At 45.6% G+C, this 25,375-nt stretch overlaps 1 protein-coding gene across 4 annotated transcripts; it reads right to left on the bottom strand.

The window, feature by feature from the left end:
- Window positions 1-131: 131 nt before the first annotated feature.
- tjp3 (tight junction protein 3) lies at window positions 132-24,513 on the bottom strand. Of its 4 annotated transcripts, none has more exons than XM_066696061.1 (30): window positions 24,321-24,513; window positions 12,787-12,843; window positions 12,452-12,573; window positions 10,562-10,664; window positions 10,086-10,395; window positions 9,848-9,951; window positions 8,453-8,639; window positions 8,209-8,281; window positions 8,024-8,070; window positions 7,654-7,741; window positions 7,315-7,415; window positions 6,989-7,076; window positions 6,669-6,769; window positions 6,173-6,346; window positions 5,963-6,032; window positions 5,716-5,804; window positions 5,478-5,565; window positions 5,260-5,327; window positions 4,965-5,034; window positions 4,648-4,804; window positions 4,391-4,499; window positions 4,037-4,256; window positions 3,758-3,957; window positions 3,549-3,644; window positions 3,371-3,447; window positions 3,054-3,264; window positions 2,782-2,882; window positions 2,076-2,561; window positions 1,893-1,945; window positions 132-1,761 (listed from the first exon to the last, which is right to left on the bottom strand). In XM_066696061.1, exons 2-30 carry the CDS (start codon window positions 12,832-12,834, stop codon window positions 1,641-1,643), a joined length of 3,762 nt encoding a protein of 1,253 aa, XP_066552158.1. In that variant the 5' UTR covers window positions 12,835-12,843; window positions 24,321-24,513; the 3' UTR covers window positions 132-1,640. The 4 variants fall into 4 exon arrangements, with proteins under 4 accessions (XP_066552158.1, XP_066552157.1, XP_066552156.1 ...); XM_066696060.1 differs by lacking the exon at window positions 24,321-24,513 and adding an exon at window positions 21,074-21,399; XM_066696059.1 differs by lacking the exon at window positions 24,321-24,513 and adding an exon at window positions 18,366-18,710.
- Window positions 24,514-25,375: the final 862 nt, after the last annotated feature.

Raw genomic sequence — 25,375 nt, 5'->3', positions numbered from 1 at the left:
ATTTTTAATGAGTTAGGATGCCACGATTTAGTTTACAAAATCAGTTAAAGTTTTTAGAGAAGCATATGGTATAGATCTGAATATTAAAAGCAGGCGTGCAAAGGATTACACAGACATGAAACCGTCCCGTATTGATTTGTATGCTTTTAATTAACAGGGGCAACAGGGAAATTAACAATGACAATCCGAGAGATTAAACAAAAGGGATTTCATGTTATGTTATAAATGAATGCAACTTTGTCAAGAATCGCTTCATTCAAGGTTGCTTTACTGCCCACTAGCGGTAGTCGGCAGCTACTACAGTACAGAGTAATAGCATTGCAAATGTCTGTCACGACTGCATTTCCACACATCAAGAGAGAAATCACACATCATATTCAAAATTAGACTGCAGTGCGAGTCTGTGGATGTCAAAGGGGCTTTACTTAATTTAATTCAAACTTAAATATTTACTCTATTGGCACATAAAATCAGAGAAAAACAAAGCCCAATAATGATTATCAGCACAAAACATAATTCACTTTTATCTGCAACATGTAAACCATTATATAAAAAAAAAACATAGCAAGGGTGCAAGATTTAAAAAAAATAAACAAACTGGAATATTAAAAAACTGCTATATATATATTTTTAACTTGCGTTTTTAAAAAATGTGGAGCCATTGGTAGGGAAATAGAACATGAACACATCACAAAGAACAAGCCTGAGACCAGCCAGAACGGTCAGGGTGTCATTAGGTTTGGTTTACATTCATACAGACTGATCTCTAGAGCACAGTGGGCAGAGCAAGGGTTTTCAAGCATGCTTTAGTTGCACAAGTCGTTTCACCCATAATGCACATGCTTTAATATAAAAATGTGCCTCCCCACCGCGATACTGTTAATTTATACCGTTTTATATACATACACACACATCTATAAAAACCTGATATGTTTAAATGTTCAAATACTTATCGTATCCTTTAACGCCTACTCACGGAATAAACAGCTATTTATGAGGAGGTAGGAATTGTCTTTCCTGGGATACCGTTTTTCACTAGGCTGAAATTTGCCACCACCAAGATACCATTTATTACAGGGGTGGATTTAAAAAAAAAAGGGATTAAAAGTATAACCAATAAAAAATATACACTTTACTTGAGAATGCGTTTGTGCTGTTGGGAGTCCAGCGGAGAGCTGCCACTGCAATAAAAACACACACAATCCACAGCAGCCGCCACCGGTTAGAAAACAATCCCACAAGGAATCATCCAAGAGACTTAACGACAAAATCCTGGATGGCAGAAATGCAGCGACTCCAAAGACCGAGTCACATGATCGAATACGATGTCATAAGTTCTTGCGGAACAGATGGGTTTCAATTCTGGACCCCCCAAAAATATATACAGTCTGTTAGTACAATAAGGCACTTCCCAAGGCCTTACAGAGATCATCCCCGGAGCTGAAACAGACACCCAGGTGCCCATGCTGTAAACAGACCAGGGGCAGTCGTTTTCTCACAGCTCCTCAGCTCGGCGGGCCTGCATTTATAATTTCTTTGGCGTTGGTCTTTTTTACAGGTATATTCCGCTGCAGTCCCAGAAGACCGCACCCTCCAGTCCCCTCCGCCCCTCAGCGCTGTGCCGGCAGGAGCGCTGGGCCCTAGAGCTCAGTGGCCGGGCCCCAGTCGATGTCATCCGCGTCGTCATTGTCGTCGTTGTTTGAGCTGTCACTGCCTCGGATCTGAGAGCGTCTCCACTGCAAGGCCTCGTGGTGGGCCAGGCTGCCATGGAGAGAGAAAGAAAGATAAGTCAATGTCGATTTTCTTCTATTCTCAGCATGCAAATCGGTTTACATTTAAATCATCTTCTCTGAAACTCAATCCCTTGTCTGATCAATTTACACTCTACTCACACAATCAGCTTCTGTTGGGACGGTTTGTTTTCCTGAGGCTCGGCTCTGCGGGGCTGGAAGACAGACAGAGGCAAAATATTTCACTGCCACGATATCTCATGAAAAAAAACACGAATTCGAAGTCTATTGTCGGATATATTGGATACCAAATAATAATAATCATGATGTCAGATGGTACAATACCTCACTGAGTTCTTCTTGAACAGCCGGAGGTGGAGGTGGGGGATCTAGGGTCGTCACAGGAGACGGGGGGTTCGGGGCCCTGAAGTCTGGGGGTTCGGAGTCGCTGTACTGAGAGAAGTCGTCGGAGAAGCTGACGGGCGAGGGGACGTGGGGGTCTGCGAGGCCGGGGGAGCGCAGCCGGGACTGGGGCTCCGGGACATGCAGGATTGGTGGCAGCTCTCGGGGGCCGTTGGAGGCGCGGTCAGAGGCCGAGCTGTCCCTCTCCAGGGCCGGCTCCGAGGAGCGGGCAAGGGACACCCCCATGTATGGCGTCCGCCCCCCAGCCTCCCCGGGGGGCTCGTCCAGCTCCTCATCCGTGAAGCCCTCTCCATCCGTGCTCTCATAGTCACTGGCGGCCCGGCTGGTGCAGCTCAGGTAGTCGGAGGAGTACGTGCGGCCCAGGGCGTCCAGCTCCCGCTCCTCCTCCTCCGCCTCGCCGCCCTCAAGCTGCAGAAGGGAGATGAGAGACTGTTACACGTGGCAGGAGCCAGAACAGGCTGGTAACACACAGCAGGCTGCCGGCACGGAGAGCAGAAAACCAAAACCAAGCCTGGGATGTAGCAGACACCAATCGCAGCCAGATTGAGCAGCTTGGACAGGGCTGATGACAGGGCTCACACACAAAAAGGCTGGTATTGATCTTGATTCATGATTGGGCGCCCCTTACCGTGACTTCTGATACCCAGACCGGCTTGGACTGCAGGTTGCGGATTGTGTCCTGTACGATATCGAACCACATGTCTGAGCCGGGCTGCAGGTCGATGCGGGCTGAGAGAGAGAGAGAGAGAGGTTTGTGATGGCGACTCGAGAAGCAGAGGACTTCAGTCTGTTCGAGAACGGGGTCAAAGGGCGAGGGGGAGAATAGCCTGGCAGAATCAAGAGGTCGTGTTAGAGGCGAGTGGGACACAGAGATGGGTTGATGGGAAGGGGGCCCCTTACCGCAGAAGAGGTGTGCACAGTACTTCTTGATCTTCAGAGCCTGAGCGTAGAGCCGGCGGGAGCTCTTGTTGGAGTCGGGGCAGAGCCGCTTCCTCATGGCCTTCACGTCCTTGCGGCTGTGCGGGTCCAGGAACAGCACCAGCGGGTGGTACTGGATGTAGTTGAGCCGCTCCACTGCGGTGGGGGTGATGTCCAGCAGGGGGTGCTTGTTCTGAGAGGGGAGGGGAGGGAAGGTGGACAGGAGAGGTGAGCAATACAGAGACAAAAAAAAAAACACGGCTCTGTGCTGCACACGAGCTGTGGGGGAAATTTCTCACCTGCTCAGAGATCCGCTTCACGGACTCCAGTTTGATCACAGAGGATGAGCCTTCTGTCCCACTGCGAGGAACCATCTCTGTAAGAGAGAGAGAGAGAGAATTATCTCTAATCTTTCCCGACATTAAGCCAGAATGAAATTCAACATCAGAATGGAATTGATTTCTCCCAACCACTTACCAGCCATTTGAAACTCATCAGGCTTTATCCTGGCCAGCTTCTCCATGGCCACATCATTCAGAGGACCCAGGATGACAATGGGACGCTTGAAAGTGGCTGTAAAATCAAGAATGCATGTATTAGATTTCTCATCCAGGGCAACTCACAATTAACTCTTGATACGGATACACATTACACAGCCCTGTTTGACAGAGAAATTCTCTCCTTACCCTCTCTGAGCAGGATCTTCTCATAGGCCGGGTATTTGCCCTGGATGGTCAGCTGCAACAGGTCGTCTCGGCTCCTGCGCAGGTTCTTCTTGGCCCCTCTCAGGCCCCGTAGCTTCCAGAACTCAGCCCGGGGCCCTGACACCTGGGAAGACCCCCCACTGCTCCGCTGGGCCTGCTCCAAGCTGGCAATGGCTTCTGCCCTGAGGGAGCGACTGTCTCAGACCGAGGAGCGTACCCATCTTTAAACGCAGACACTAAAAGAGAAATGCAGAGACTGACCTGCTGAGGTTGGGGATGGTGCCCTTGTCCAGCTCGTGCAGGTCGTTGCCCATGCGCACCGCCAGCCATGTGCCCAGTTTCCCACAATGCATTGTGTCCACAACGCGGAACACCTCCCCCCGCGTGAAGCTCAGGCCGCTCGGCCCCTCGGCCTCCTGGTCGAAGTGCGTGCGGATGTAGAAGGAGTCCCCCAGGTTGGACTGTAGGACCTTCCTGTAGACTGAGACACAGAGGCAGCGACAGGAAGGTTAAGAACAGAAGCTGAAAAGACAAACCATTCTGCACACTGGGTTGCTTTCAGAGACACCAGCAATAGGATGTTCAAACAGCAGTCCGCTGCATTAAAACACTCACTGTCCATTTTGTTCTGCGTCTCTATGATGACATGATCCCCTCGACGGATGTTCAGCAGGAACATGGCGGCCTCCTCCCGGGTGAAGTGTCCAAAATCAACTTCATTCACCTGTCAGAGCCCAGGGCAGGGGCCAAGGAAAGGGAAGATGGTTCAAGAATGAGCAAAATATCATGACCCAGGCGGAAGCAAATTTTCAAAAAGCCTAATTTTGTTTTAGACATTACGTTCGGGTTCATGTTAGAGTTACCCCCCCCACCTGTAGGATCTGATCCCCTTCCTTCATGCCCTGCTGATGTGCCTGGCTGTTCGGCTGCACCCCCGCCACAAAGATGCCCACATCGTTGCCCCCCACCAGCCGCAGCCCTATGCTGTTCTCCTTCATGAACTCCACCGTCCGCTGGTCTGAGCTGTACCTGTCCAGGGGGAAGAGAGAGGAGATATAGAGGGAGGAAAAGAGTGAATTGGTTTCATCATGCAAAAGTTCTGACAAGAATTGATTTTCATTCTTTTGCTTTATCATGGTTACTGCATTTGAACGCTAGACTCATAACACTGTATACATCTGAAACTCACCCTGATCCAGCTCTTCTCTTGAGAGGAGAGTCTGGGGGCACCGAATAGATTGGCTCCTCTTCTCTCCGGGCTGAAAATAGACATATGCATCAACAACCCGAGCATCCTCAAGGTGGCACTGCTTTGCCAATTAGAGCTTCAGAAAAGAAAACCATGACATTACTTTCCCTGGCCCCTCCCAATCTGGGTGTCTCACAGTGAATGTTGTCCGATACCATGGTAATAATCAGCTCTATCATTCCCGGGGCCCCAGTGCCGCTGCACAAACAACTCTGGGGGAGGAACCAATGCTTACCGTGCAGCTCTGGGACATCCATCATTTGCACTCCTGGGCGGATCATGCCATTGGACGGTGGTATAAGGCTACAAGACAGAGCAGAAGCAGCGACATCAGTGTCTCAAAACCCCTGTTATTCACGTCCTTGCCTTGTGTACCAAGAGCAGGTACCACACCAGAGTCATTGGCTGGACAGTGCAAGGAGTTCGATAGGACGTGCATGTGGGTAGAGGTACCTGCTGCTGCCCAGACTCCGGTCTCTGCCCTGGTAATCCGTGCTCCCGGGCACCAAGGAGTTGCGCTCGGACTCTGTCTCTGAAGAGTCTGCTCAGGAGAGAATGAGGGAGGAAAGCGCAGGTCAGATTGACTAGACCGTAAACTGACAGGGAAATTCACAATCAGCACAGGGCTAGATTTGTTCTCCAAGGCCGGAGAACGAAGATCCGGGGCTTGGGGGCGGTGGTAGGGACTTACCCTCTATAGTGGGCCTGGCTGGGGACAGACCGTAGCGAGTGGAATCATTACTGCGAGAGACGGAGGGCGCTCGCACGTCCGGAGGGGCTCTGAAAGGAGAGAGAGGGAGAGCATAATGAAACTGGAAAACCTTTGAGCTTCCGAAAAAGGGACATTTATTTCCTTTGCTCGATTGGATTTGTGTGTGACATATTCGGTTTTCTAACAAACACAAATCTCCCTCTCCCCTGGCTCCTCCCACATCTACCTGTATCGGTCCCTGCTCTCAAGAGTGTCCTGCCTGGGGCTTGGCAAAGGGCTGTCATCCGACTGCGAGTCTGAAGAGGAAGAGAGGGAGAGGGGGAGAATTCAACTTTTGCCTCTTTAGTGTTTTTTTCAAATGATTTTCACGGTGGGAAAAATCCTCTCCTGTCCTTACACCCCAACACTCGGCGGTCCACTCAGCGCTCAGACCCACCTTGCTCAAGGGGTACTACCAAGGGCTGTACCCAGCGAGGGGGCTCCACTGTGGGGGGCGGGCCATGACTTCGGGGCTGCGACACTTCTGGAAGAATGGCATATTTAGTCGTCTCGGAGGTGTCCCACTTGGAGGGGTTCGACGAGCCAGGGTCCGACTCGGAGTCCGAAGGATCTGAAAAACAGCAGAGATCAGATCAAAACATTGTCGGTGTACGATTAGGTCCCAGCCAGCTTGCGAAATATGCGATTAGTTGTCAAATTATATTAAGGAACGGGGAACACCTAAACCCACTGCACACTCAAAGCTACTTTAATCAAGGTCACATTTTGTGGTTATCAAAAAAAAACCCACATAGGATCAAGCAGGCAGTGAAGCAAAATGCAGAACAAGATACAGTAAATGAATCTACCCAGGAGTACAGAGAGATCCGATGCCTAAGCTCTCAAAAAACAACCCCCCCCAATCCCAGGAACTTGAAATATTGAAGACCGACCTTGTGGAGCAGGCTTGACAAGAGAGGGTCCTCGTCGGTAGGAGTCCTGCTGGAGAGAGAGGGGCGATGCTGGCAGATTGAGTTGTGTCGGCTCTGGAACTCTAGCAGGAGAGAACGAGAGGAGAGTGCTTTAGAATGTACGAGATGGAGGAGATAGCGGTCCCAGGAGCATCCGGCACAGATGAAATCACAGAGCTCCATTTCCGCGATCGATGAGGATCGGATTCACCAGCTTAGGTCAGAGCCCAGCAGTGCGCGGTGCTGCCTTATCGTGCCTCTCCCTCCCTCTCCCCCAACGCTCCTGTCTCCAGCTGCCCTACCTGTATCGGTCCAGGTTGCCCCTCACGTTGGGAGTGTCCTGCCGCACCGGGGGCGAGGGGCTGCGGTCCGAATCGGATTCGGAAACCTCTGAGCGATAGAAAGAAAGAGAAGAGAAGAAGGGGGTGAAGTTGGGAGGTTGCAGGATGTAAAAATAAATACATTAAAATCCTCCCTTCCTCACAAAATAGTTTACTATATCTCACAGACAGTTTCCAAGATCACTGCACCCCTCGCTCAAATTGCCCTTAGTGCCGGTTAAAGAACGTTTCTAGGAGAAGGCATCAGGCTGTGAAGTGGGTAACCCTTTCGGTGCCCTGGAACTCACCTTTCCAAGGAGGTCTGGAGGCGGTGCCCCAGCGAGGAGAGTCCAGTGCGTTAGCGAGGGGAGAAGCACGGGGATTGGGAAGCGAGGCCTCGGGGAGCACTCTGGAAGCAAGGGATGGAGAGAAAAAAGTTGATCTTGGTTCTCAAGCTGCGAAAGGTGCCACCTGGTCTTCGCTTTCCTTCTCCCTTGCCCACAAGCATGAGGCGAGGCTCCAGTCACACCATGCACCCACCTCCCTAACTCCCATCTGATGTACAATATTTGAAGAGTGCTCTTAAACAGGAATTCAAATTCGAATGGTGGGGTTATCGGACACATGACCCAGATTAGCATCCCTACCTGTATTTGCTCCGGGGGGCTCTGTTGTCAGGTATGTCCCGTCTGGGGAGGGGCGTGCGGCTGGGCTCTGACTCGGAGTCTGAAGCCTCTGAGCAGAAAAGTTGGAGGAGAAATCCATATACAGATTTAGGGCCCTGTTGCATGCATCTCTTTATTACACTACACTGATTACAGTTTGCAAATCAGGAAACAGAATACATTTTCCCCTTTTCAGAGCCAAGACCTTGTTTCTGGGAATTCTGCCAGTTTTGGAATTAATTGACACTGCCTTCTTATCAACACACTGTCTCTCAGTCTAGAAAGCCTCTGCCCGGTGTCCGTGGTGGGCCGGCAGTGAAGTGGAGGGTTCGGGGGGGTAAGGGAGACTCACCTCTGCCAACAGGGACAGACTCTAGGGCAGCAGCCTCAGAACGAGCTCTAGAAAGGGAGGGATTAGAAGAATGTTCATGAGAACCCCAAGTGGTGCGATCCAAAAATCACTTTGGATCTGAAGGGTTGTTTGTTTTTGGAACTGGAGGTGGGAAAAAAAGACACCCCTTGTGGATTTGTGGTTACCTGCGAGTCTTCCTCTCTGAGCTCCTTTGTTTCTTCTTGGTGGGACGGGGGTGGGAATCCAGATCTGAGATGTCTGGACAGAAGCGAGGAAGGGGGAGAGGAAGGGAGACACAGATGTAGGATGTTGGATGTTGGTTTGTGTGTTTTAAGCTCACAGCACCATAACAGATGGTATCATCCACTGTAGTTGCGATCCATGGCACAATATTCCCTCTTCTACTGGGAAATCAAATCCCTCGCTCACCCTCCAACTCTGAGCTGTCCCCCCTGCTTTGGTCGTCACTCTCTGGCTCGCTGTCCTCGATGTCGGGAATGTTAACCAGGAACTGGCGGTCGTCTCTCAGCACCACCATGGACAGCCTGCCCTCTGACCTCTCCACCAGGTGCTTGGTGTCCAGTAGGGAGAGGTTCTCGGTGGTCATGCCATTGATCTGCCAACAGGACAGGGGTCAGAGGTCAATAAATCTTTCCAACAAGACATATGTAGGCGATTTGAAATTTCTCTAGTTCGAAGAATGGTAAACACAGATATAATGGAGTAAATTAGGGATTTGTCCCATTAACGTAAATAAGAACATTAAAAAGTGTACAATCGAGAGGCCATTCGACCCATCATGCTCATTTGGTGTCCATTAATATCCAAGTGATCCAAGGATCCTATATAGTCTGTTTTTAAATGTTCCCAAATTTTCAGCTTCAACCACATTGCTGGGGAGTTTGTTCCAGATTGTGACGCCTCTCTGTGTGAAGAAGTGTCTCCTGTTTTCCGTCTTGAATGCCTTGAAGCCCAATTTCCATTTGTGTCCCCAGGTCCGCGTGTCCCTGCTGATCTGGAAAAGCTCCTCAGGTTTGATGTGGTCGATGCCTTTCATGATTTTGAAGACTTGGATCAAGTCCCCACGTAGTCTCCTCTGTTCCAGGTGAAAAGGTTCAGTTCTTCAGTCTCTCAGTAGGACTTTCCCTTCAGACCTGGAATAAGTCTGGTTGCTCTCCTCTGAACTGCCTCTAGAGCAGCGATATCTTTCTTGAAGTGTGGAGCCCAGAACTGCACACAGTATCCAGATGAGCTCTAACTAGCGCATTGTACAGTCTGAACATCACTGCCCTTGTGCTCAATTCTACACTTTTGACAATATACCCTAGCATTGAGTTTGCCTTTTTTATTGCTTCTTCACATTGTTTGGATGGAGAAAGTGAGGAGTCCACGTAGACTCTCATGCGATACTTCTTTCAGGTCTATTCCTCCCATAGTGTAATTATAATGGACATTTACCTGCACGCAATACCTTGCACTTGTCCACATTGAATTTCATCTGCCAGGTGTCGGCCCACAACTGAATATTATCCAAGTCCCTTTGAATAGCCTGTGCTGCCAAGATTGTATCTGCTGAGCCACCTATTTTTATATCATCTGCAAATTTGACAAGTTTGCTAACTATCACAGAGTCCAGATCATTAATATAGATTAGAAAAAGCAAAGGCCCTAGTACTGATCCCTGTGCAACTCCACTAACAACCTCACTCCAATTAGAAGCGACTCCTCTAATCGACACCATGTGTTTCCTATACAGTCCTGAGTGCTGACTGCATGGATTGGGAAGCCCCCCTTTCCCAACAATGAAACCATGTGACCTCTGACCTTCAAGATGAGGTCTCCCTCTTGTAGAGTGCCTTCCTTGGCTGCCAGTCCAGTGGGGGTCATGTGTTTTACGAAAATCTGACTGCCCAGCTTCAAGCCGTACTCTGCAACATCACAGGAAAAAAAAAAGTTCAGCGTAGGGATAAACAGTCAGTATACTTCTTAATGCGTTGCTGTGGACATGCAGCCCAAGAGGAGCATCTGATCGCATCCTGTAGATAACCCCTGGGGCACCCACCTTCTGAGGCCTTCTTTTTGAGGAGCGTTGCGCGGATGGGCCTGTTCATGGTGTCCTGGTTGGGCAGCCTCTTGAACCCAGACATGAGAGGCAAGGCGTGGCCGTTGCGGTCGGGGGTGGAGCTGCGCACCGCAGCCTCTTTGCGGCCCTTAGTGCGGCCGTAGCTGCGGTCACTACCGGAGTCGGAGTACAGGCGAGTGCGTGGCTCGGAGGGGAAGTCCTCCACGACATTGTTGCGGGAGGCCGAGCGAGAGGCCAAGGGCTTGGCGGTGGTAACGGGCAACTGAATGTTGCGCGGCCTCTTCACCGTCTGGCAGGAGAGAGAGAGTGAACGCAACAACACTGGGTTTAAAATGAGGTTTGAATACATTGACCAATATATCTCAATGGATTCCACAGTTGGCATTTTAAACCTTCAACATAACATGTGAAGATATCAAAAGAATAAATACAAGTTTTACTCAACATGTACTCACAATATTGGCTGTTTTGCCGCAGCTCTTGAGGTGCTGGATGGTGAAGTTAGAGGTGACATTGTCCATGGAGATGCCATTCACCATGACAATTCGATCCTTGGTGCTACAGGAAGGGCAAGAGTACAGTTTCATATCCATGTACGTTTGTACAACACAACCCAACCCACCTTAAGACTGATTTATGTTTCTGCAAAGATACACGTAAGCATCTCTGCATAGCGATGCAGAGAAGGGGTTTCTGGGTAAACGTAGCTTGCAGAGGCTCGCAGGGAAGCCGACGTGGACTCCTCCGAAATCTCAACAACGCATAGCACGTCTCTGCAGTCCTGTGCATCAAGCAAGCGCTGATTGGTTGAGCTGGGAGATTCCAAGAGCCGCAGCCAATTGCTCAGTGGTGGGTCGACTGGTGTACAATGTTTGGCTGTATGCGCTGCAGCAGGTCAGATAAACGAAATGGTGACCTCATCCATGAAACACATTTGTCGCATTAATAGACTGTACTCCCCTCATCTGGCCTGGACATGTGCAGACGTCTCTCAAAACTATGGTGCGAACTATGGTTCATAACTTCATGCACATAATTCGCATTTTGTCCCACAAAATGCCCACTTATTTCGTGCTTGGCATGTTTGTGGACGAAAAGTAAATATACTTTGCCTTCTGTGGACAGAATGGATTATGGATTATGTCCGTGAAATTATGGATGGAAAAATACATTTTGTGCACCAGTCAACCTGTCGCCAGCCCTACACCTAACTACAAAAGAATTAGCATTTGTCTAAGGAACTGATCCAGAGACCTGGGTTTGCAACGTGACCAAGACTGAATTCCAAAGGAAAGTTAGAAACTTGCTGAACTGATCAGGACAGACAGACGAGAGCTATATCAGGTGCAAATCTAATATCATATATTCATTATCATTATTTATTGTGTATAAAAACATGTTTCACCAAATCAACATGATTATAAATCTTTCACAGTTACTCATTTTATTACAAAGCTCATATTGTCGGCTATATTATATTCAGTAGGCTATAAACTACCGCATAAACTGCGGGTCCGACGGTTGGAGAAGTAAGTATTTATAGCTTATTAATTTTGAGGAGTTTACAGCTGAAACACCATGTATGCATTTCATTCAAATATTTAGTAACGCAAGAACGGATATGCAGGAGAAAGTCACATATGCAGAGATATTTACTTTTGAATTGCAAAAACTACACAAAAATTATCTATGGTTGTTATAGTGTTAAGTCTCTAGCCAACTATAGCCAGACAATATAGATCTGCACATACAAGATGCAATTTGTTTCTATGCGTGTGTAGTTTCTGTAACGTGTCATTAACAGTACGTGTTGATTTACATCCATACAACACCATACCCACACCACTTTGGTACCCTGCCTTCTGTCCCATATTTGGATGATAGAAAGTTGGCAACCCTAGGTGCACCATAGAAAATTGGTTTCCGTTTCTGCGTTTCTTCTTTGTTTTCTGTAGACTGTGATGTATGCGTCAACATTACGTGCAAGTATGTTGGCAGACACCTATGCGAACGTCTACATATGACATCCGCGCATAAATCAGCCTTTAAAAGTCAGCAATCCCTCCTACATACAGGTTGGAGTGCAGGTGAATAAATTAAATTCTACATAGCAACTTAAGAAAAAGAAAACTAAAATCAATAAATATAATTACTCCACTGGGATTTCACTCAAATGTTTGTGAAAGTGCAGAGATTTGGAAGCTGGAACAACCTGAAATAGAAGTTGGTTTCTGTATTTGAAAAAAGCACCGTTTCCTCAAATCTGGGTCTGACAATCTAGTAACCCTTCAACCCGCGACTGTGGACTGTACTGAGCAGGGGGGTAATAAAAAGAAGGTACTCACTGCAGCCTCCCCGCAGCTGGCCCATTCCTCACCACGTCTGAAATCACCACCGAGATGTCTCCGCTCGAACTGGGTTTGTCCCGTCCCCCCGCTATAGCCAGCCCGAAACCCACCTTGGGATCCTGCAGAGGACAACACAGACCCTCTGTTTCACACTCTCACAAAACCAGGGCCCTCAGTGCACATGGCTCAGCATAGGACAGAAGGCTAGGCCTTCATAATTAAGGATATTAGATAAGATATGACAGGCTCAGCAACAATAAGTGGCTTACGATCCCCAAAACCAGTTCTTGTCGACCTCAAACCCGACACATGGAGAAGTGATAAGCACTCACCTTGTTCAGCGTGATGGTATACTGCTCCCATATTGTCATCTCCTCCATTTCTGGGTTCTGCAGAACAAAGAGGGGAGAAACAATACAATACGGTTAGGATTGCAAAAGGCACCGCTGGACTCCTCTGTGTTTGAAAGTACACCCGATCCTGCACCAAATCAGGCTGCACGTTTGTTGGGCAGTGCACAGTCAGTCTGGGAGCTCAATTAGGGCAGTCTAGGGTGGATATTTAGTCACATTACACAATAAAAATATCATTAACGCTGTCCATAAGCCAGTCACACACGGGGAACCAAAAGTCCCAAAACGCTGGAAAGCCCAATGTGTGATTTTGCATTGCTGGGCACATGAAATACTGTTTTATTGTTTATAGTATTTTACATTACATAAAAAAAACAATTCAAATTTTTAACTTATGATTAAAAACTTTTAAAATACAATTCTTAAGATCACTTAAAATTTTTAAAATCTCTGTGATTTAACAAAACTTAACTTTAAATAAACAAGTGCACAAAACAACAAAACAAACGTGATTAAAGCAAAACTGCTAACCAACATAAAAGTCAAATACATTGAAAATAACTGAAAATGCATTGGACAAAATAAAGAAACAATTAAAAAGGTAAAAATAAAAAAACAAACAAAAAAGGTCCAATGCATTTAAAATTAAATCCAAAACGGACAATGTATTTGACAAAAAAATAACAAAACTAAACCAAAAAAACCCTAAACAATTTGTGTTTTAAAACCAACTAAATCTTTAAAAACAGTTAAAAATTCATTCTTAAAAGTCATTTTAAAAACAATCATTCATAAAATGGTTAAAAGATCTTGGACTCGGGCTCCAGCAGGGGGAACTGACCGTCCCCGGAGGTGGGTCCCATCATGGGATCCTGAGCTCCCCCAGATCTTGTATATGCCAGTTCTTATAGGCTTCCTCCTTGCTGGGCACATGAAATAGATTGGAATCATGTGTAAAAAGAAACAAGATGTGGTGGAGACTAGATATTGAAAGGGACCCTTCTGTGTGGGTGACCTCCCTTAGGTGATCCTGTAGCCCCCCCAGGCCATTCTACAGACAGCCCAGCTGGCAGCTATGTAGGCATGTTCCCACCTGCACCAGCCAACTCACAGTGTGGGACAGGGTGTGAGGTAGGACAGCTCAACAGCGCGACCCCCTGTAGTATGTCACTCTAGATTGGTTTATTCATTGAAATAATATATTCAAGAATAAATCACTTTCCATCCCTATGTCTCCAATCTTATCACTTTCACAAACTAGTCAGGAAGGACCCCCACTGCTCTGATTTTTTACTTCTAATTATGTTTAGAGATTTTGTGCACTGCTTTACTTGAGGATGCAGGGCATGTTTTTATCTAAGGAACAGCTGTCCAGGTTATGCACTAATCCAAGTTCGATTTATTTATTTATTTATTTATTTATTTATTTATTTATTTTTAAAGAGACAGTGGAAATGAATTACTGAAGGATAACACCAGATGACAAACTCATATTAGGGAGGCTGTTTCACAGAAAATTAAATACCGCAGCTGGATTGTGTCCAGAAGGCTCAAAACAAGGACAGAAGCACTGCGGCTTACAACCAACCTGGGATACAAGGCAACAAGAAAGGACCCGTTCCAAATGCAAATAATAATTACTTTCCCTTTGCTATTGGCAGCAAAAGTAGTAGTGCTGCTACAGAAGGAAACCAACGATGACTTTATGCTAACATTTAGTTGAAAAGGTTTTGTTTTTCCCCAAAACAAACCACATGTCCCATGGTAACGCTGCGAGTTAATTGGCTGATGTCAGCACATTTCAGGTCTAGTAAGTTCAAGGAATCCGGTCTTTGCTGACAGTTTTTTTCCGGCACTTCCGTTTCACTGAAGCAAACTGATCAAGATCGAGAAGACAGGTGGCTCCTGTACAGTATTGTATATCAAGAGACCGCAGTGACAATCTGCAGGTGAAAGGACTGAACTCTTGTGCAATTCTTTACATGCCTGGCATATCGCATCATAACCCAGTGCCCTCTACCCGGGCTTCTGGCAATTTTCATGTTTATGCAGGGCTGGAACTTATGGTACTAGCCAGCTGGCAAGTGGCCTGAAATTGTATGTAGCCCAACATAAATATTACTAGCCCAAGTTATTTTTCACTACATTGTGAAATAAGTAAATCATAGATTTACACTAGTACATTTGCTAAAGAAAGGTTTTAAAAACAAAACAAAAAAATCTTTCAATTTAAATTAGTCTGTACAAATTTGAAACTGCTTGGTATTTGGTATAGAACTGTGTGCTCCACACGCAGAACACCACATAACTTTCCCATCATATCGTAGTCAATCCTCCCTTTGTTTTTGCCAAGATGCAATTAAATTCCTGCTCCTTTTTTTTTTGGATCACGATACTGGATACTGACAGGATACCACCAGAAAAGAAACATTAAGAACAGTAATAAAACAAATTGAGTTCCTGGTACTTTTGAAGTTATTTTACTCAAATATTTAGCACCAAATTCCATTAAAACAACAACTCTTAACATGTTTTAAGGTTTAGTTTTTTCAAGACTATTTTTGTAGGTTGCAAAACAAATAGAACTTTGTGCTTATAAAACATCAATTGAGAAAGCAAACTGTACAATTTGCAATTAAGTGAACCAACAAATAAGTGCAAAATAAGTCTGCAAATTCACAAATAAATGGGGTCTAGTCTCCATACTTTAAACTCTCCATTTGAAAGCTACACTTAAAAACCCTGAAAAAGGAAAAATCATTTGTTTCCCCCTCTAAAAATATTTGATCACAAAAAATAAGTATAGAAATAATTTAGAAAAAGTTAGAGGCTCCAGTTTTTTGTTTGTTTTTTGTTGAATTAACTAATTGCACTAATTGTGCAGTGCTTCTGTCCAGCAACTGCTAGCGGTACTATATCTGAACACTGTTCTTGTGCCGTGTGCTGCAGGTACAGTAGGCGACTAACAGTTCAACTACAGTGTTAATGTGTACATCTAGTCCTTGCTGTTGCTGCTGTTCTTTCAATAAAACAGCAGTTTGCCTCACAAAATTCTTTAATTCCCAGATTACACTAGCGGGACAATATGAAATCTAATTAAAAAAAAAAAAAAAGTCAAATTTATGCATCAGTTATTTATAGGATGGTCATTTCTAACTTACTTACAGCCACATTGATGTCTTACTGTAGTGAATGGGATCCAAATTCTAATTCCACCTGTAACCCCCGCCCCCATTGTATAACCAGGCACCCGTGTAAACTGCTTCCCATAAAAGCCACAGCCAGGTAAATGAATGACAATAATGTGCTCCTCAATCAAAGTGAAAGTCAGATGGCAATGCAGTCAACCAAAAGCATGTGCTACGGTAACCACCCACCCTACTGTTTCAAGCTGCTGAATTCATAATCGGCAGCTAAGCAATCCAAGTAAGCGGATAGAATTGATCGGGGAAGGGGTGGGGGTGCGCTCTCTTATGTTAAGAAAGTTCCACCATAGTGTGCCTAAGGAATCTGGATCAGAGTCCCAGTAGTGTTGTAGGGCAAGTGTAGGGAACAAGTAAGACTCAGCCAGGCTTGCAGTCCACTAAAGCAAGGAAGGGGCTGAGCAGAAAAGAGAAAGAGAAACCCACAGATGGTGGAGAGAGTCCCGAGATGTCAAGGTTACACCTGGAAATCGATCAGACTCCCAGTGCCCACCAGTGCGACTCACTGCAGGTTTTAGGAGGGTACACAAAGACAAGCTGTTGCCTTTTCACACGCGTCGCCTTATTTTGAATACCTTTGCATCGCCAGCCCTAGGTATTCAAATACTACCTATGGAGTTTCCCTAACTCCGCAGAACTCCTCAGACCAGAGCGCTTTCATGGACCACAATGCTTTTCGATGGGAGTGATTTCACTTTCCCCACGATGCTAACCAAAACTCAGCAACTACTGAATACGTTTTTGCCTTCCTTTATGCGATACACAAGGTCAAGCCATAAAACACAGATGTAGTCGTGTCTGTTCAGTTTCAAGCCTGGCCGTTTCGGTTGCTGCTCTTTTTGTAAGGTCCGAGCCTTAATGATCCACACTTTGCTAATCTTGATTACTGAACGACTCCACCGAAAACCCACAAGCCCCAGGACATCTCACCTGAAGATTACATCTCCTATGCAAGGAGACAGACCTTCCCACTATGGCCTAACTTGCCATTTAAAATGTATATTTCCCCCTACTTCCTGCCCAAAACCTTGTTAAGAGAACGAATTGATCAATTAAGGACTGCCCAGGAAAAGGCTTCTCAGAGGACAATGGCAATTGTATACAAGAAAAGTGTGAAGTGCTGTAAAGGGGATCTTGACTTCCAAAGTGATGTAGCTTTATTCTCGTTTGTTTCAACAATAGCTAAAAGTCTGACCATGGTCCAAGTTGAATAGGTTTGATTGAAGATCTGAAAATGCTAGATGGTATCTGTAAGCTAAAGCAGAGATACATTAACAAAAAAATGTAAGCTTGAAAAACTTGTCCTCCTTCTACCAAACCCATTTTGAATAGAAAGGTGTAGGGAATGGTGCTCACAGATCAACAAATGGTCCGACTGTGGTGGCTGCACAATACCACAATAACACTTCTCCGCATCGCCACATTTTACACACAGGAAGCGGCTGTCTTCCAAAAGAAAATACTTTTTAAAAACTAATAATGGCACTACACATTTTCAAAGCACAGTGAAGTACAAAGCACTGTGGGAATGTTTGTACTGTTTGTAATGTTAGTCAATAGACTTACTGTAGTAGTGTCAACAAACATGGCACACTTAACTTAAGTACAAAGGACAGACCTGTTTCTGCAGTTAACCTATTCAGAGCAAAATACTACACTAGTCTTCACCTCAGGCAAGAATTACTAACACTGGGAAGGAATTTAAATACAGTACAAAACTTAAATTTGAATGGCTACCTCTAGATAACAACTCTAAAGGAAACAGAGTCACGAACACAAGAGAGGGTGGGCAGCTCTAATTCAGGGCTTATGCACAGCAAAGGACAGCGGGGTCACGGCAGCTTCGGTTACAACTTTATCCAAGAGTCAACAGCAGTATTGCAGAAATGAGAGTTTGACAGCAGTCCTGCATCAGAACTGTAAATATTTGTGCTGTGGCGCAAAAAAAAATAATCTGCTTCCACAATCTCAAAAAGGTAAAAGGCACACTAATGTACCCAGCACCAAGAGATAACAAGAGCAAGAGAAATGCCACAAACCATATGCATTTTGTACTTCTATAACCTTCAAGAGGGGTTTGTTCGATTAGGATGGAAAGAGTGACGTCAGAGAAGAGGGTTTTGATGATGCACCTGTGAGAGCAAACTGCAAACTGTTGTGCCCCTCTGAATTACTTTTTTAAAACCGATAACAAACAGCAGTGTTCTGAAAAAGATAGACTGAACCTGAACGTTAAGATCGCAGTTTAATAAAAATAATGCAATGATACAAAACACCAAGGGACTTTATCAGCTGCTATTTCTGGAAGAGTAATAGTCCTGACTGCATTTGTTCAGCTGGAAACAGTTTACTCACCACATCCTTGAATCTAACAGCCATCCTTGTTTTGTATGTAATGATTGGTGCAAAGTCCCCAGTTTTTCCTGTAACTCTGCTCCCACCAAAATACCAGGATAATTTCTACTGAAGACCCATATTCCACCACCAGTTGTAATAAACTATACAACTATAAAAATCAGATTCAGCAGATATAAAATATGAAGCAAAAGCTTAAAATCAAATCTCCGAAATCGAAACGAGACTTGACAGGACCCGACTTCCCCTGCTGTAGTTCTGGCCGGTTTGAACTCCCACCCGGCCAGGCGGGAGGGCTGGAGAGGAGAAAGTCTGTGGAAGGCTTTTGTTTTGGTGACAGGAGGTGCACTGGGTCCAGCCTCTTTGTACCAGACGAGCACAGTCAGGGAGGGGGTGGGGAAAAAAAAAAAAAAAAAAAACATACCAGAGAGACAAATACCTGAGGCTACCCTGAACTCCGCCCAACATTGTTCCCCTTCAGGCAGGGCAGTGGGGTAGGCTGTCTGGAAAGATTTAAGGTGGAATGGAGTCAGCTGGGTGTGGGACAGCTACCACTACAACGCCAAGGCCACCTTAAAGGCCTCAGGTGCAGCTCAGGGTCGGAGAGCAGGTGTTGCTCATCCAGGTGCGAGTACATAACAATGCTTTTACAGTCACAGGGACTCTGGCCTTCCTATTGGGGATAGTACGCACCTAGCATTCAGGGCGCTGGAGATACAGACCGTGTTATATGCCTGGGTCCACAACCCCGTGCACCACAGGAGTGAAAAGCAGGGCGATCATTGACCAGCAAGGCAAGGTTTCGGACCCCTCAGCCAGGAACATCTCAGACCTGGATCTCTGAGGCTTTCAGCTTGTGTTCGTTATTTTTATTAATACATACGTACATGTAAAGGGTACCATAGGGAATACCTCTGTGGTGCAACAGTGTCGCCAACAGGGAGAAAACCAAACTGAAACCACTATAGCCTTTCTCCCCTGAAAGGCAGATTTGCATTGACTTCACTTCTCCCACCCTTTGTTTGAGAGACTGAACACCACCTTTTCCTTTTGCCTTAAGTATAGTCTGGTATGTTCGAGACAGAATCTAACCTGAATGGAGTAGCGGATAACAAACCAAAAAAAAAAAAAAAAAAAAAACCTTGCTCTGCATTAGCGTTACAGGTTTCAAGTGAATCCGCTTATAAACTCACGTGATATCCCATTACCCGACACCGGTAGACGGGATGTGAGTCAGCACAGCTCTCTCCCTCTCTCTCACCGGAATACAGCACTGCAGAGTATCACTGATACAGGTTATCCAACCCAGCCCAAGTCATTGATACTGCGCTACACAATGCAGGGGTGACAGGGACTGACACAGCATGTCAAAATATGTCCCATACATTCCAGGCTGAGCAATACAGCGGTGTCCCAACTTGTTACCCAGTACCAATCCCATGTCCAACCACAAGCAAAAACCGTGAGCACAAATGGCACACAATAAACATCAATGGTGCGGCAACAGGTAAGAAATGCCTTTGAAGAAATTAAATAAAGGAATACGAGCCAGCTACAACCGGCTACTTCATTATTCATGTGATCTTGACTCAGGGCAATTCAATAATTGATGAGCGCTTCAGACAAACAAAGGCCTGGTTGTGAAGCCATCCGGTTTGAGGGTGGATGTGCAGGAGACAGATTTAGCCTTCCTCTGCTACAACAATAGTATTTCATATAATTGTATTACTGTGCTTTTGTAATGTTTTAAAATGCTTAGTGTCCATTGGATAAAGGTGTCTGCTAAGAAAGAAAAATAATAATAATAGAAAGTGTTACACTGCTGGGGACAGCGGCTGGACTGGACATTGATCTAGTCCAACTGCTTTTGTAGGGTTTTCAATTAATTAGTAACTAGAATACAAGAAAATAAAATTTTATTAATCTCTGATTTGATTTAGAACTGGCAGAGGTGCTTCAGACAGGCACATTTCACATGTACGCAAACTGGCACATCATAAAAACACAATGTACTAAAAATAAACTAATAAAAGTACAGAGAATAATAGATACGGTTTCCTTTACATTTATTAGTTTGTTTATTATGCATATGAAATGATGCTGGGTGTTCTGGCCAGCATACAATGATTCTCTTAATCTATACTTTGCTGGAAGTTTGCAAGCACAGAATACAACTGGGTGCGAGAGCTGAGAAAGAGATTGTGGTGTGTGCGTGGGATGGTTGCTTAAATCGCATGGCAAATTAATCATCCGTAGATTGTTGTATTAAGCTATCAACTGAATGGGCTGGAATTTAGGCATGGTTTCAGGTAAACATTACCCACCGAGAGACCCTGAATAAGTCAGGGTGTCTCCCCCTGCTACCTATTTACAATAAGAAACCGCAGTGCTCCCTTATCAAATTAAAAATGCATTTTCCTATCTTTCAAGTTGCAAATTCGGTTACACACCTTCAACCATTCAACAGTACAGCACAAGACTGAGGCACATTAAAGCATTCCAAGAAGCCATTGCATTTCCAATATATCCATAAAACAACCCAGAGATCTCTCCAGGATTCAGGACATAAACAATGCACCCCACTCCCAACAGGTTTGTGTAACAGGTCTTGTCGACATCCCTGTCAGTTTTCTTTCAGTTAACTAAATCCACCTCAGTCTGGACCAGTAAAGTGTCCATGCCCCCTCCAGGTCAGCGATGAATCTTACCATTTTGAAACTGAACTCCGTACAGGCCTTTTATCAGCCCTGCACCCTGCTGCGGAGACCCAATAATCCAGGCAGCGGTGTCCTCCTCGAAACCGGGCTTCAGAACAGGATGTTCAAGCATAAACTCCCTGCCTGTTTGCAAAGGGTGCCAAGGTCTTAACTGACCTCTCTTGGTTGCTTTTCTTCTCTAATGCCCGTCAGTAAAATCCTTTGAAAGAAGTGGGCAGGACTAAGGGCCAGACTTGAGCCAAAAGTGCATATTTAACGCACTCACACAGAGAGCGAAGGAGGGAAGGGCGGGGGGAGAGTACTTGGGGATTTCTGAGCCGAAACTAAACTGGAAGCGAGATTTGCAGTGTGCAGGCAGGCAGGCAGGCAGAAACCTGCAGCGGCTGTGGAACCAGTAGGACAAGTAGCATTCCCTGCTTATTTATGTACTGCGCTGCGTCAAAACACCCCACATCGCTGGACACCTGGTGCCCGCCTCCCATACACCTTTTCCACCGGCATATCCGTTCCAACCCAGAATCAGGTTGGCGAGGTGCGGCGCAGTACAGCACTGACAATTTTGTCGAGCCGACACTGAACCAGGCTGTGAATTTGCGGTCCTGCTCCTTACCTGGTACTGGCTCTGAGCCGAGCAGGGCCAGGTGGCGGAGCTAACTGAGCTAGTCTTCACGTACCATCAGTCTACCCTATTACTAGGTTTAAATACATTATAAATACTTAATACATTAATTAAGTATTTTTAATGTATTTTAACTGCCACTGCTATTTATATACTGATTAAAAAAAAAAAATTTAAACTAAGTTTAAAGTTTAAACTCAAACATCAGGTAACAGGGTTGGGTCAGATGTGCCCGTGAAAAAGGCACCAGTCCCCAGCTGGCTTACACTGCGACTCTCCGAAGCTCGTCACAACTCCTGTACCTAAACTCTCCAATGCAGTGCTCTCCTATTCTGGTTCAGAGTACCATGGTGCGTTGGCTTGCCTTCAGCCATGAACAGAGGTGCCATGGAACTTTTGATAAGTAGAAAAAAAAAAAAACCTCTCCCTTATTGAAATAAAATGCGTTTCTGGCAGAGTTCGATTGAGAATGGTGAGCTGCCAAATATTTTAACTTAAAACTGGCATGTCTTTACATAGGTCACCTACTGCTCTTGAACATAGAAACCCACATTTCATTTCAGCGAGGCATTTATAAAAATTATAATGAATCAGCCTAACACCTAAACAGGATATAGAATCATTATGCTGAACATTTTATTATACCCTACTGGATTATACAAGTAGGTTACCTGGCCTATTTTAAAGACAAACTCCTAAGGGGACCGTAACCTGGACCAAAATGTAACCCTAATTTTGAGACTTAATTTAAGTGAAAATGTTGCTGCATTACTCAAAACAATGCTCGCCTAAAATGTACCTAAATGTAACCATCAGACCATGCCTACCTTCACCAGTTTCCCCAATTAAAAACGTAGCTTGCTCAAATTTTCTAATTTAAGATTGTCCCCTTTTTTTTGTTTTTGCCATGGTGTTATTTTTCCCCAGTTGAAGTTTAAGTCAGTTGGACACACAGCAAGACTTAAAAGGATTCCCATGGCCAAAGAAGGCTTAATGACCTATAATCAGGCTCTTGTATGTGACCCCACATAGGTCACGCTTGGTGGCTTAGAAAAAAACCTGCATCTTAGCCATGTGGAGTTCATAAGAGTGCGCACTCACACCACCTAACCAGTCCACTTATCCACCCAAGAAGTATCATTCAGTACAAGAATACAGCTTGCAAAAACTGACATGGATTAAACCTCAATTGAAGGCTTATATTTGCACAACCTGGGCTAATGACTCTTGCACGCATTTGTGTTTAGTTTTGTCATCTAGGGTGGAGTGAGGAGATGGCATCACAGGAGCCCCGGGACAGCCGTGATTGCACAAACTGTGCATGACGGTAACAGAGAAAGGACGGTGCCGTCAGTCACACCCCGATACTGCACCGAGCACCCCACTGCCGTCACCTCTCAAACTCCTTGGTGAAGAGAGGAGAGCGTTCTCCCTTCTGTGACCAAAGGGGCTCTATCACACACACACACACACACACACACACACACACACACCGAGCTGGCGTCACCGGATTCCAACTTATCTGCGGACTCGGTGAAGCAGTGGAGGTCGTGACCCTGGCTGGCACACCTTCAGGGGGAAAGCAGCAATATCATCAAATGAGGCATGGGGGGGGGACAGGAATAACATTTTCTCATCATTCATTATCACTTTCAAATCACATAGAGAGGAGAAAGAGAGAGAGAGAGAACATTCATCTGCCAGAAAGGGGAACTGTGGGAACTCTCTCTCCTATCAACGTCCCAATAAAAGTGAAGGACAGGCCACATTTCCCACAATGCCCGGCTGTCCCCTTCACAATGTGTAAAGCACTGTCCCGCTGCAGACAAGATTTGTCCAACTTTATGTCACAGCCTGAACTTGTCCCGGACTCTGACATGCTAGGTATAACAGTTACTCATGTAGAAGAGAAACCACTTGAACAGAAGCGTAAAAGTGCTTTGGCAGTTTTCGTGGCAACACCATGTTGTTTTCGGTTACTCATTGATTACTGATAAAGCAATACGCAGCGCAACCCTGCCTCGCTGCTTTCGGCTAGTCCTCCCGCTTTGCTCCATCCGTTTTCAGTCCCAGGAGAGCTGTGCGCTCATAATCCGATAGCCATGTTTGTTTTGTGCACCACTGCCCTGCCCCTGCCGAGAGAGAAGCGGGCAAACAGGCGCACCTCAGCGACCGGGAGCGCCGTGAAAAGACCCCCCAAAAAAGCAAGGTTGCGTCCGTGTCGCGCAGTTTTCCGCAGCCCTGCGAGTCTCCACCAATGGGATCGCTCGGATTCCGCAGATCTGCGCAGCGCTGCCGACATCTGCGCTCGCGCCACAGCGCACATAAAGCATTGCTCTTGTGATTTTAAACAAACCTCCAGGAATTAGCACTGGCGTGGAAGTTTCCCAGGTAAGACATGGAATAGGAAATAATTCAACTCAGAAGTGGCAAAAATAATAGATGAATGACACTTAAAAAGCAATTCTAGTAAATAAACACACCTCCTCCGCCACTTGCTAATATACCGTTTACTTATATAGGTTAGTCTATAGGTCTATATACCCCCAATAGAGAAGGACGACAGACACGGTAAACAACAACACAATTCAAGTTAACAGGAAAAAAAAGTCCACGCACCTGTGTGTCGCTGTCCGGCAGGAAACAAGTTGCTCAGAGTTGCTCAAAACGGACACATTGTATCCGGGGAAAGTCACGGCAATGAGGGAGCCGCTGAAAGACAGCCGTGTCTCCCGGGACATGGGGTTGGCATTTCCGTATAGATTGTTGATCATTTATATCTGGGAAGGGGAAAAAAAAAACCTTACCTGCCAGGAGACGGGGGAGGTGCCGAGGGAGACTTAACCGTTCCCACGCCGGGTCAGCGTGCAACCGTATGGGAGTAGCAGAGCTTATTATTGCACTAATGCTGTGTTCTTAATGTGGGCATTTCTGATGATTTATTCAGGATGCTAACACGTTTTTATTCGGTTTCCCCGTTCTCCGTGTTCAATCAAAACACGCCTGTTCTTCAGACGTCTCATTTCGCATCGTAAATGCAAGCCGACATCATCTGATTTTCACCATAGTGATATATAGTACATTATTAAAAGTGCAGTCGATTATGTGCGCCCTCTAGTGTAAAACACAAGTACAACTGCACAACCTCAGAAAAGTGGACAGCCAGGCTAAAACTGCAGAAGACCTCTCTTGTTTAATTTAATTTAATTTATTATTGTAATAGTTGTTTTATGTATATATATATATATATATATATATATATATATATATATATATAAACAAACACTCAGTTGTTTTGTTTTGTGGCACATCAATCAGAAGAAAATGCAATAACGCTTATTTTAAATCACTTTCAGGCATTTCAAATGTATTATATTGCCAAACAAAGCTTGTTATGCATAAGGGAGGAAGTGAAAATACAGTGTCAGACCTCCACCCTGGCAGAATACAGTGAGCGGAGCGAAACGCAGTCAGAAATAACAATTTACACAGTATTACTCAGTCGATTTAAAAGCTGCATAGAGAGAGAGAGAGGAAGAAACGCTTTACACTAAGTCAAATTCTTGCTAAGTTTGCTCCCTGGCAGCGTTACCTATGACTGCCCCCATCTCTCTGCCAATGCCCCCCGGGATGTACTCGTGATGCCATCTGCTTCTATCCCCACACAGTGCTTT

The sequence above is a fragment of the Amia ocellicauda genome, chromosome 22 (genome assembly GCF_036373705.1).
Source record: "Amia ocellicauda isolate fAmiCal2 chromosome 22, fAmiCal2.hap1, whole genome shotgun sequence".
In the NCBI taxonomy this organism is placed as follows: Eukaryota; Metazoa; Chordata; class Actinopteri; order Amiiformes; family Amiidae; genus Amia; species Amia ocellicauda.
Note: the sequence above shows the minus strand (reverse complement) of the source record. Positions and strands in the feature narration are given on the sequence as shown.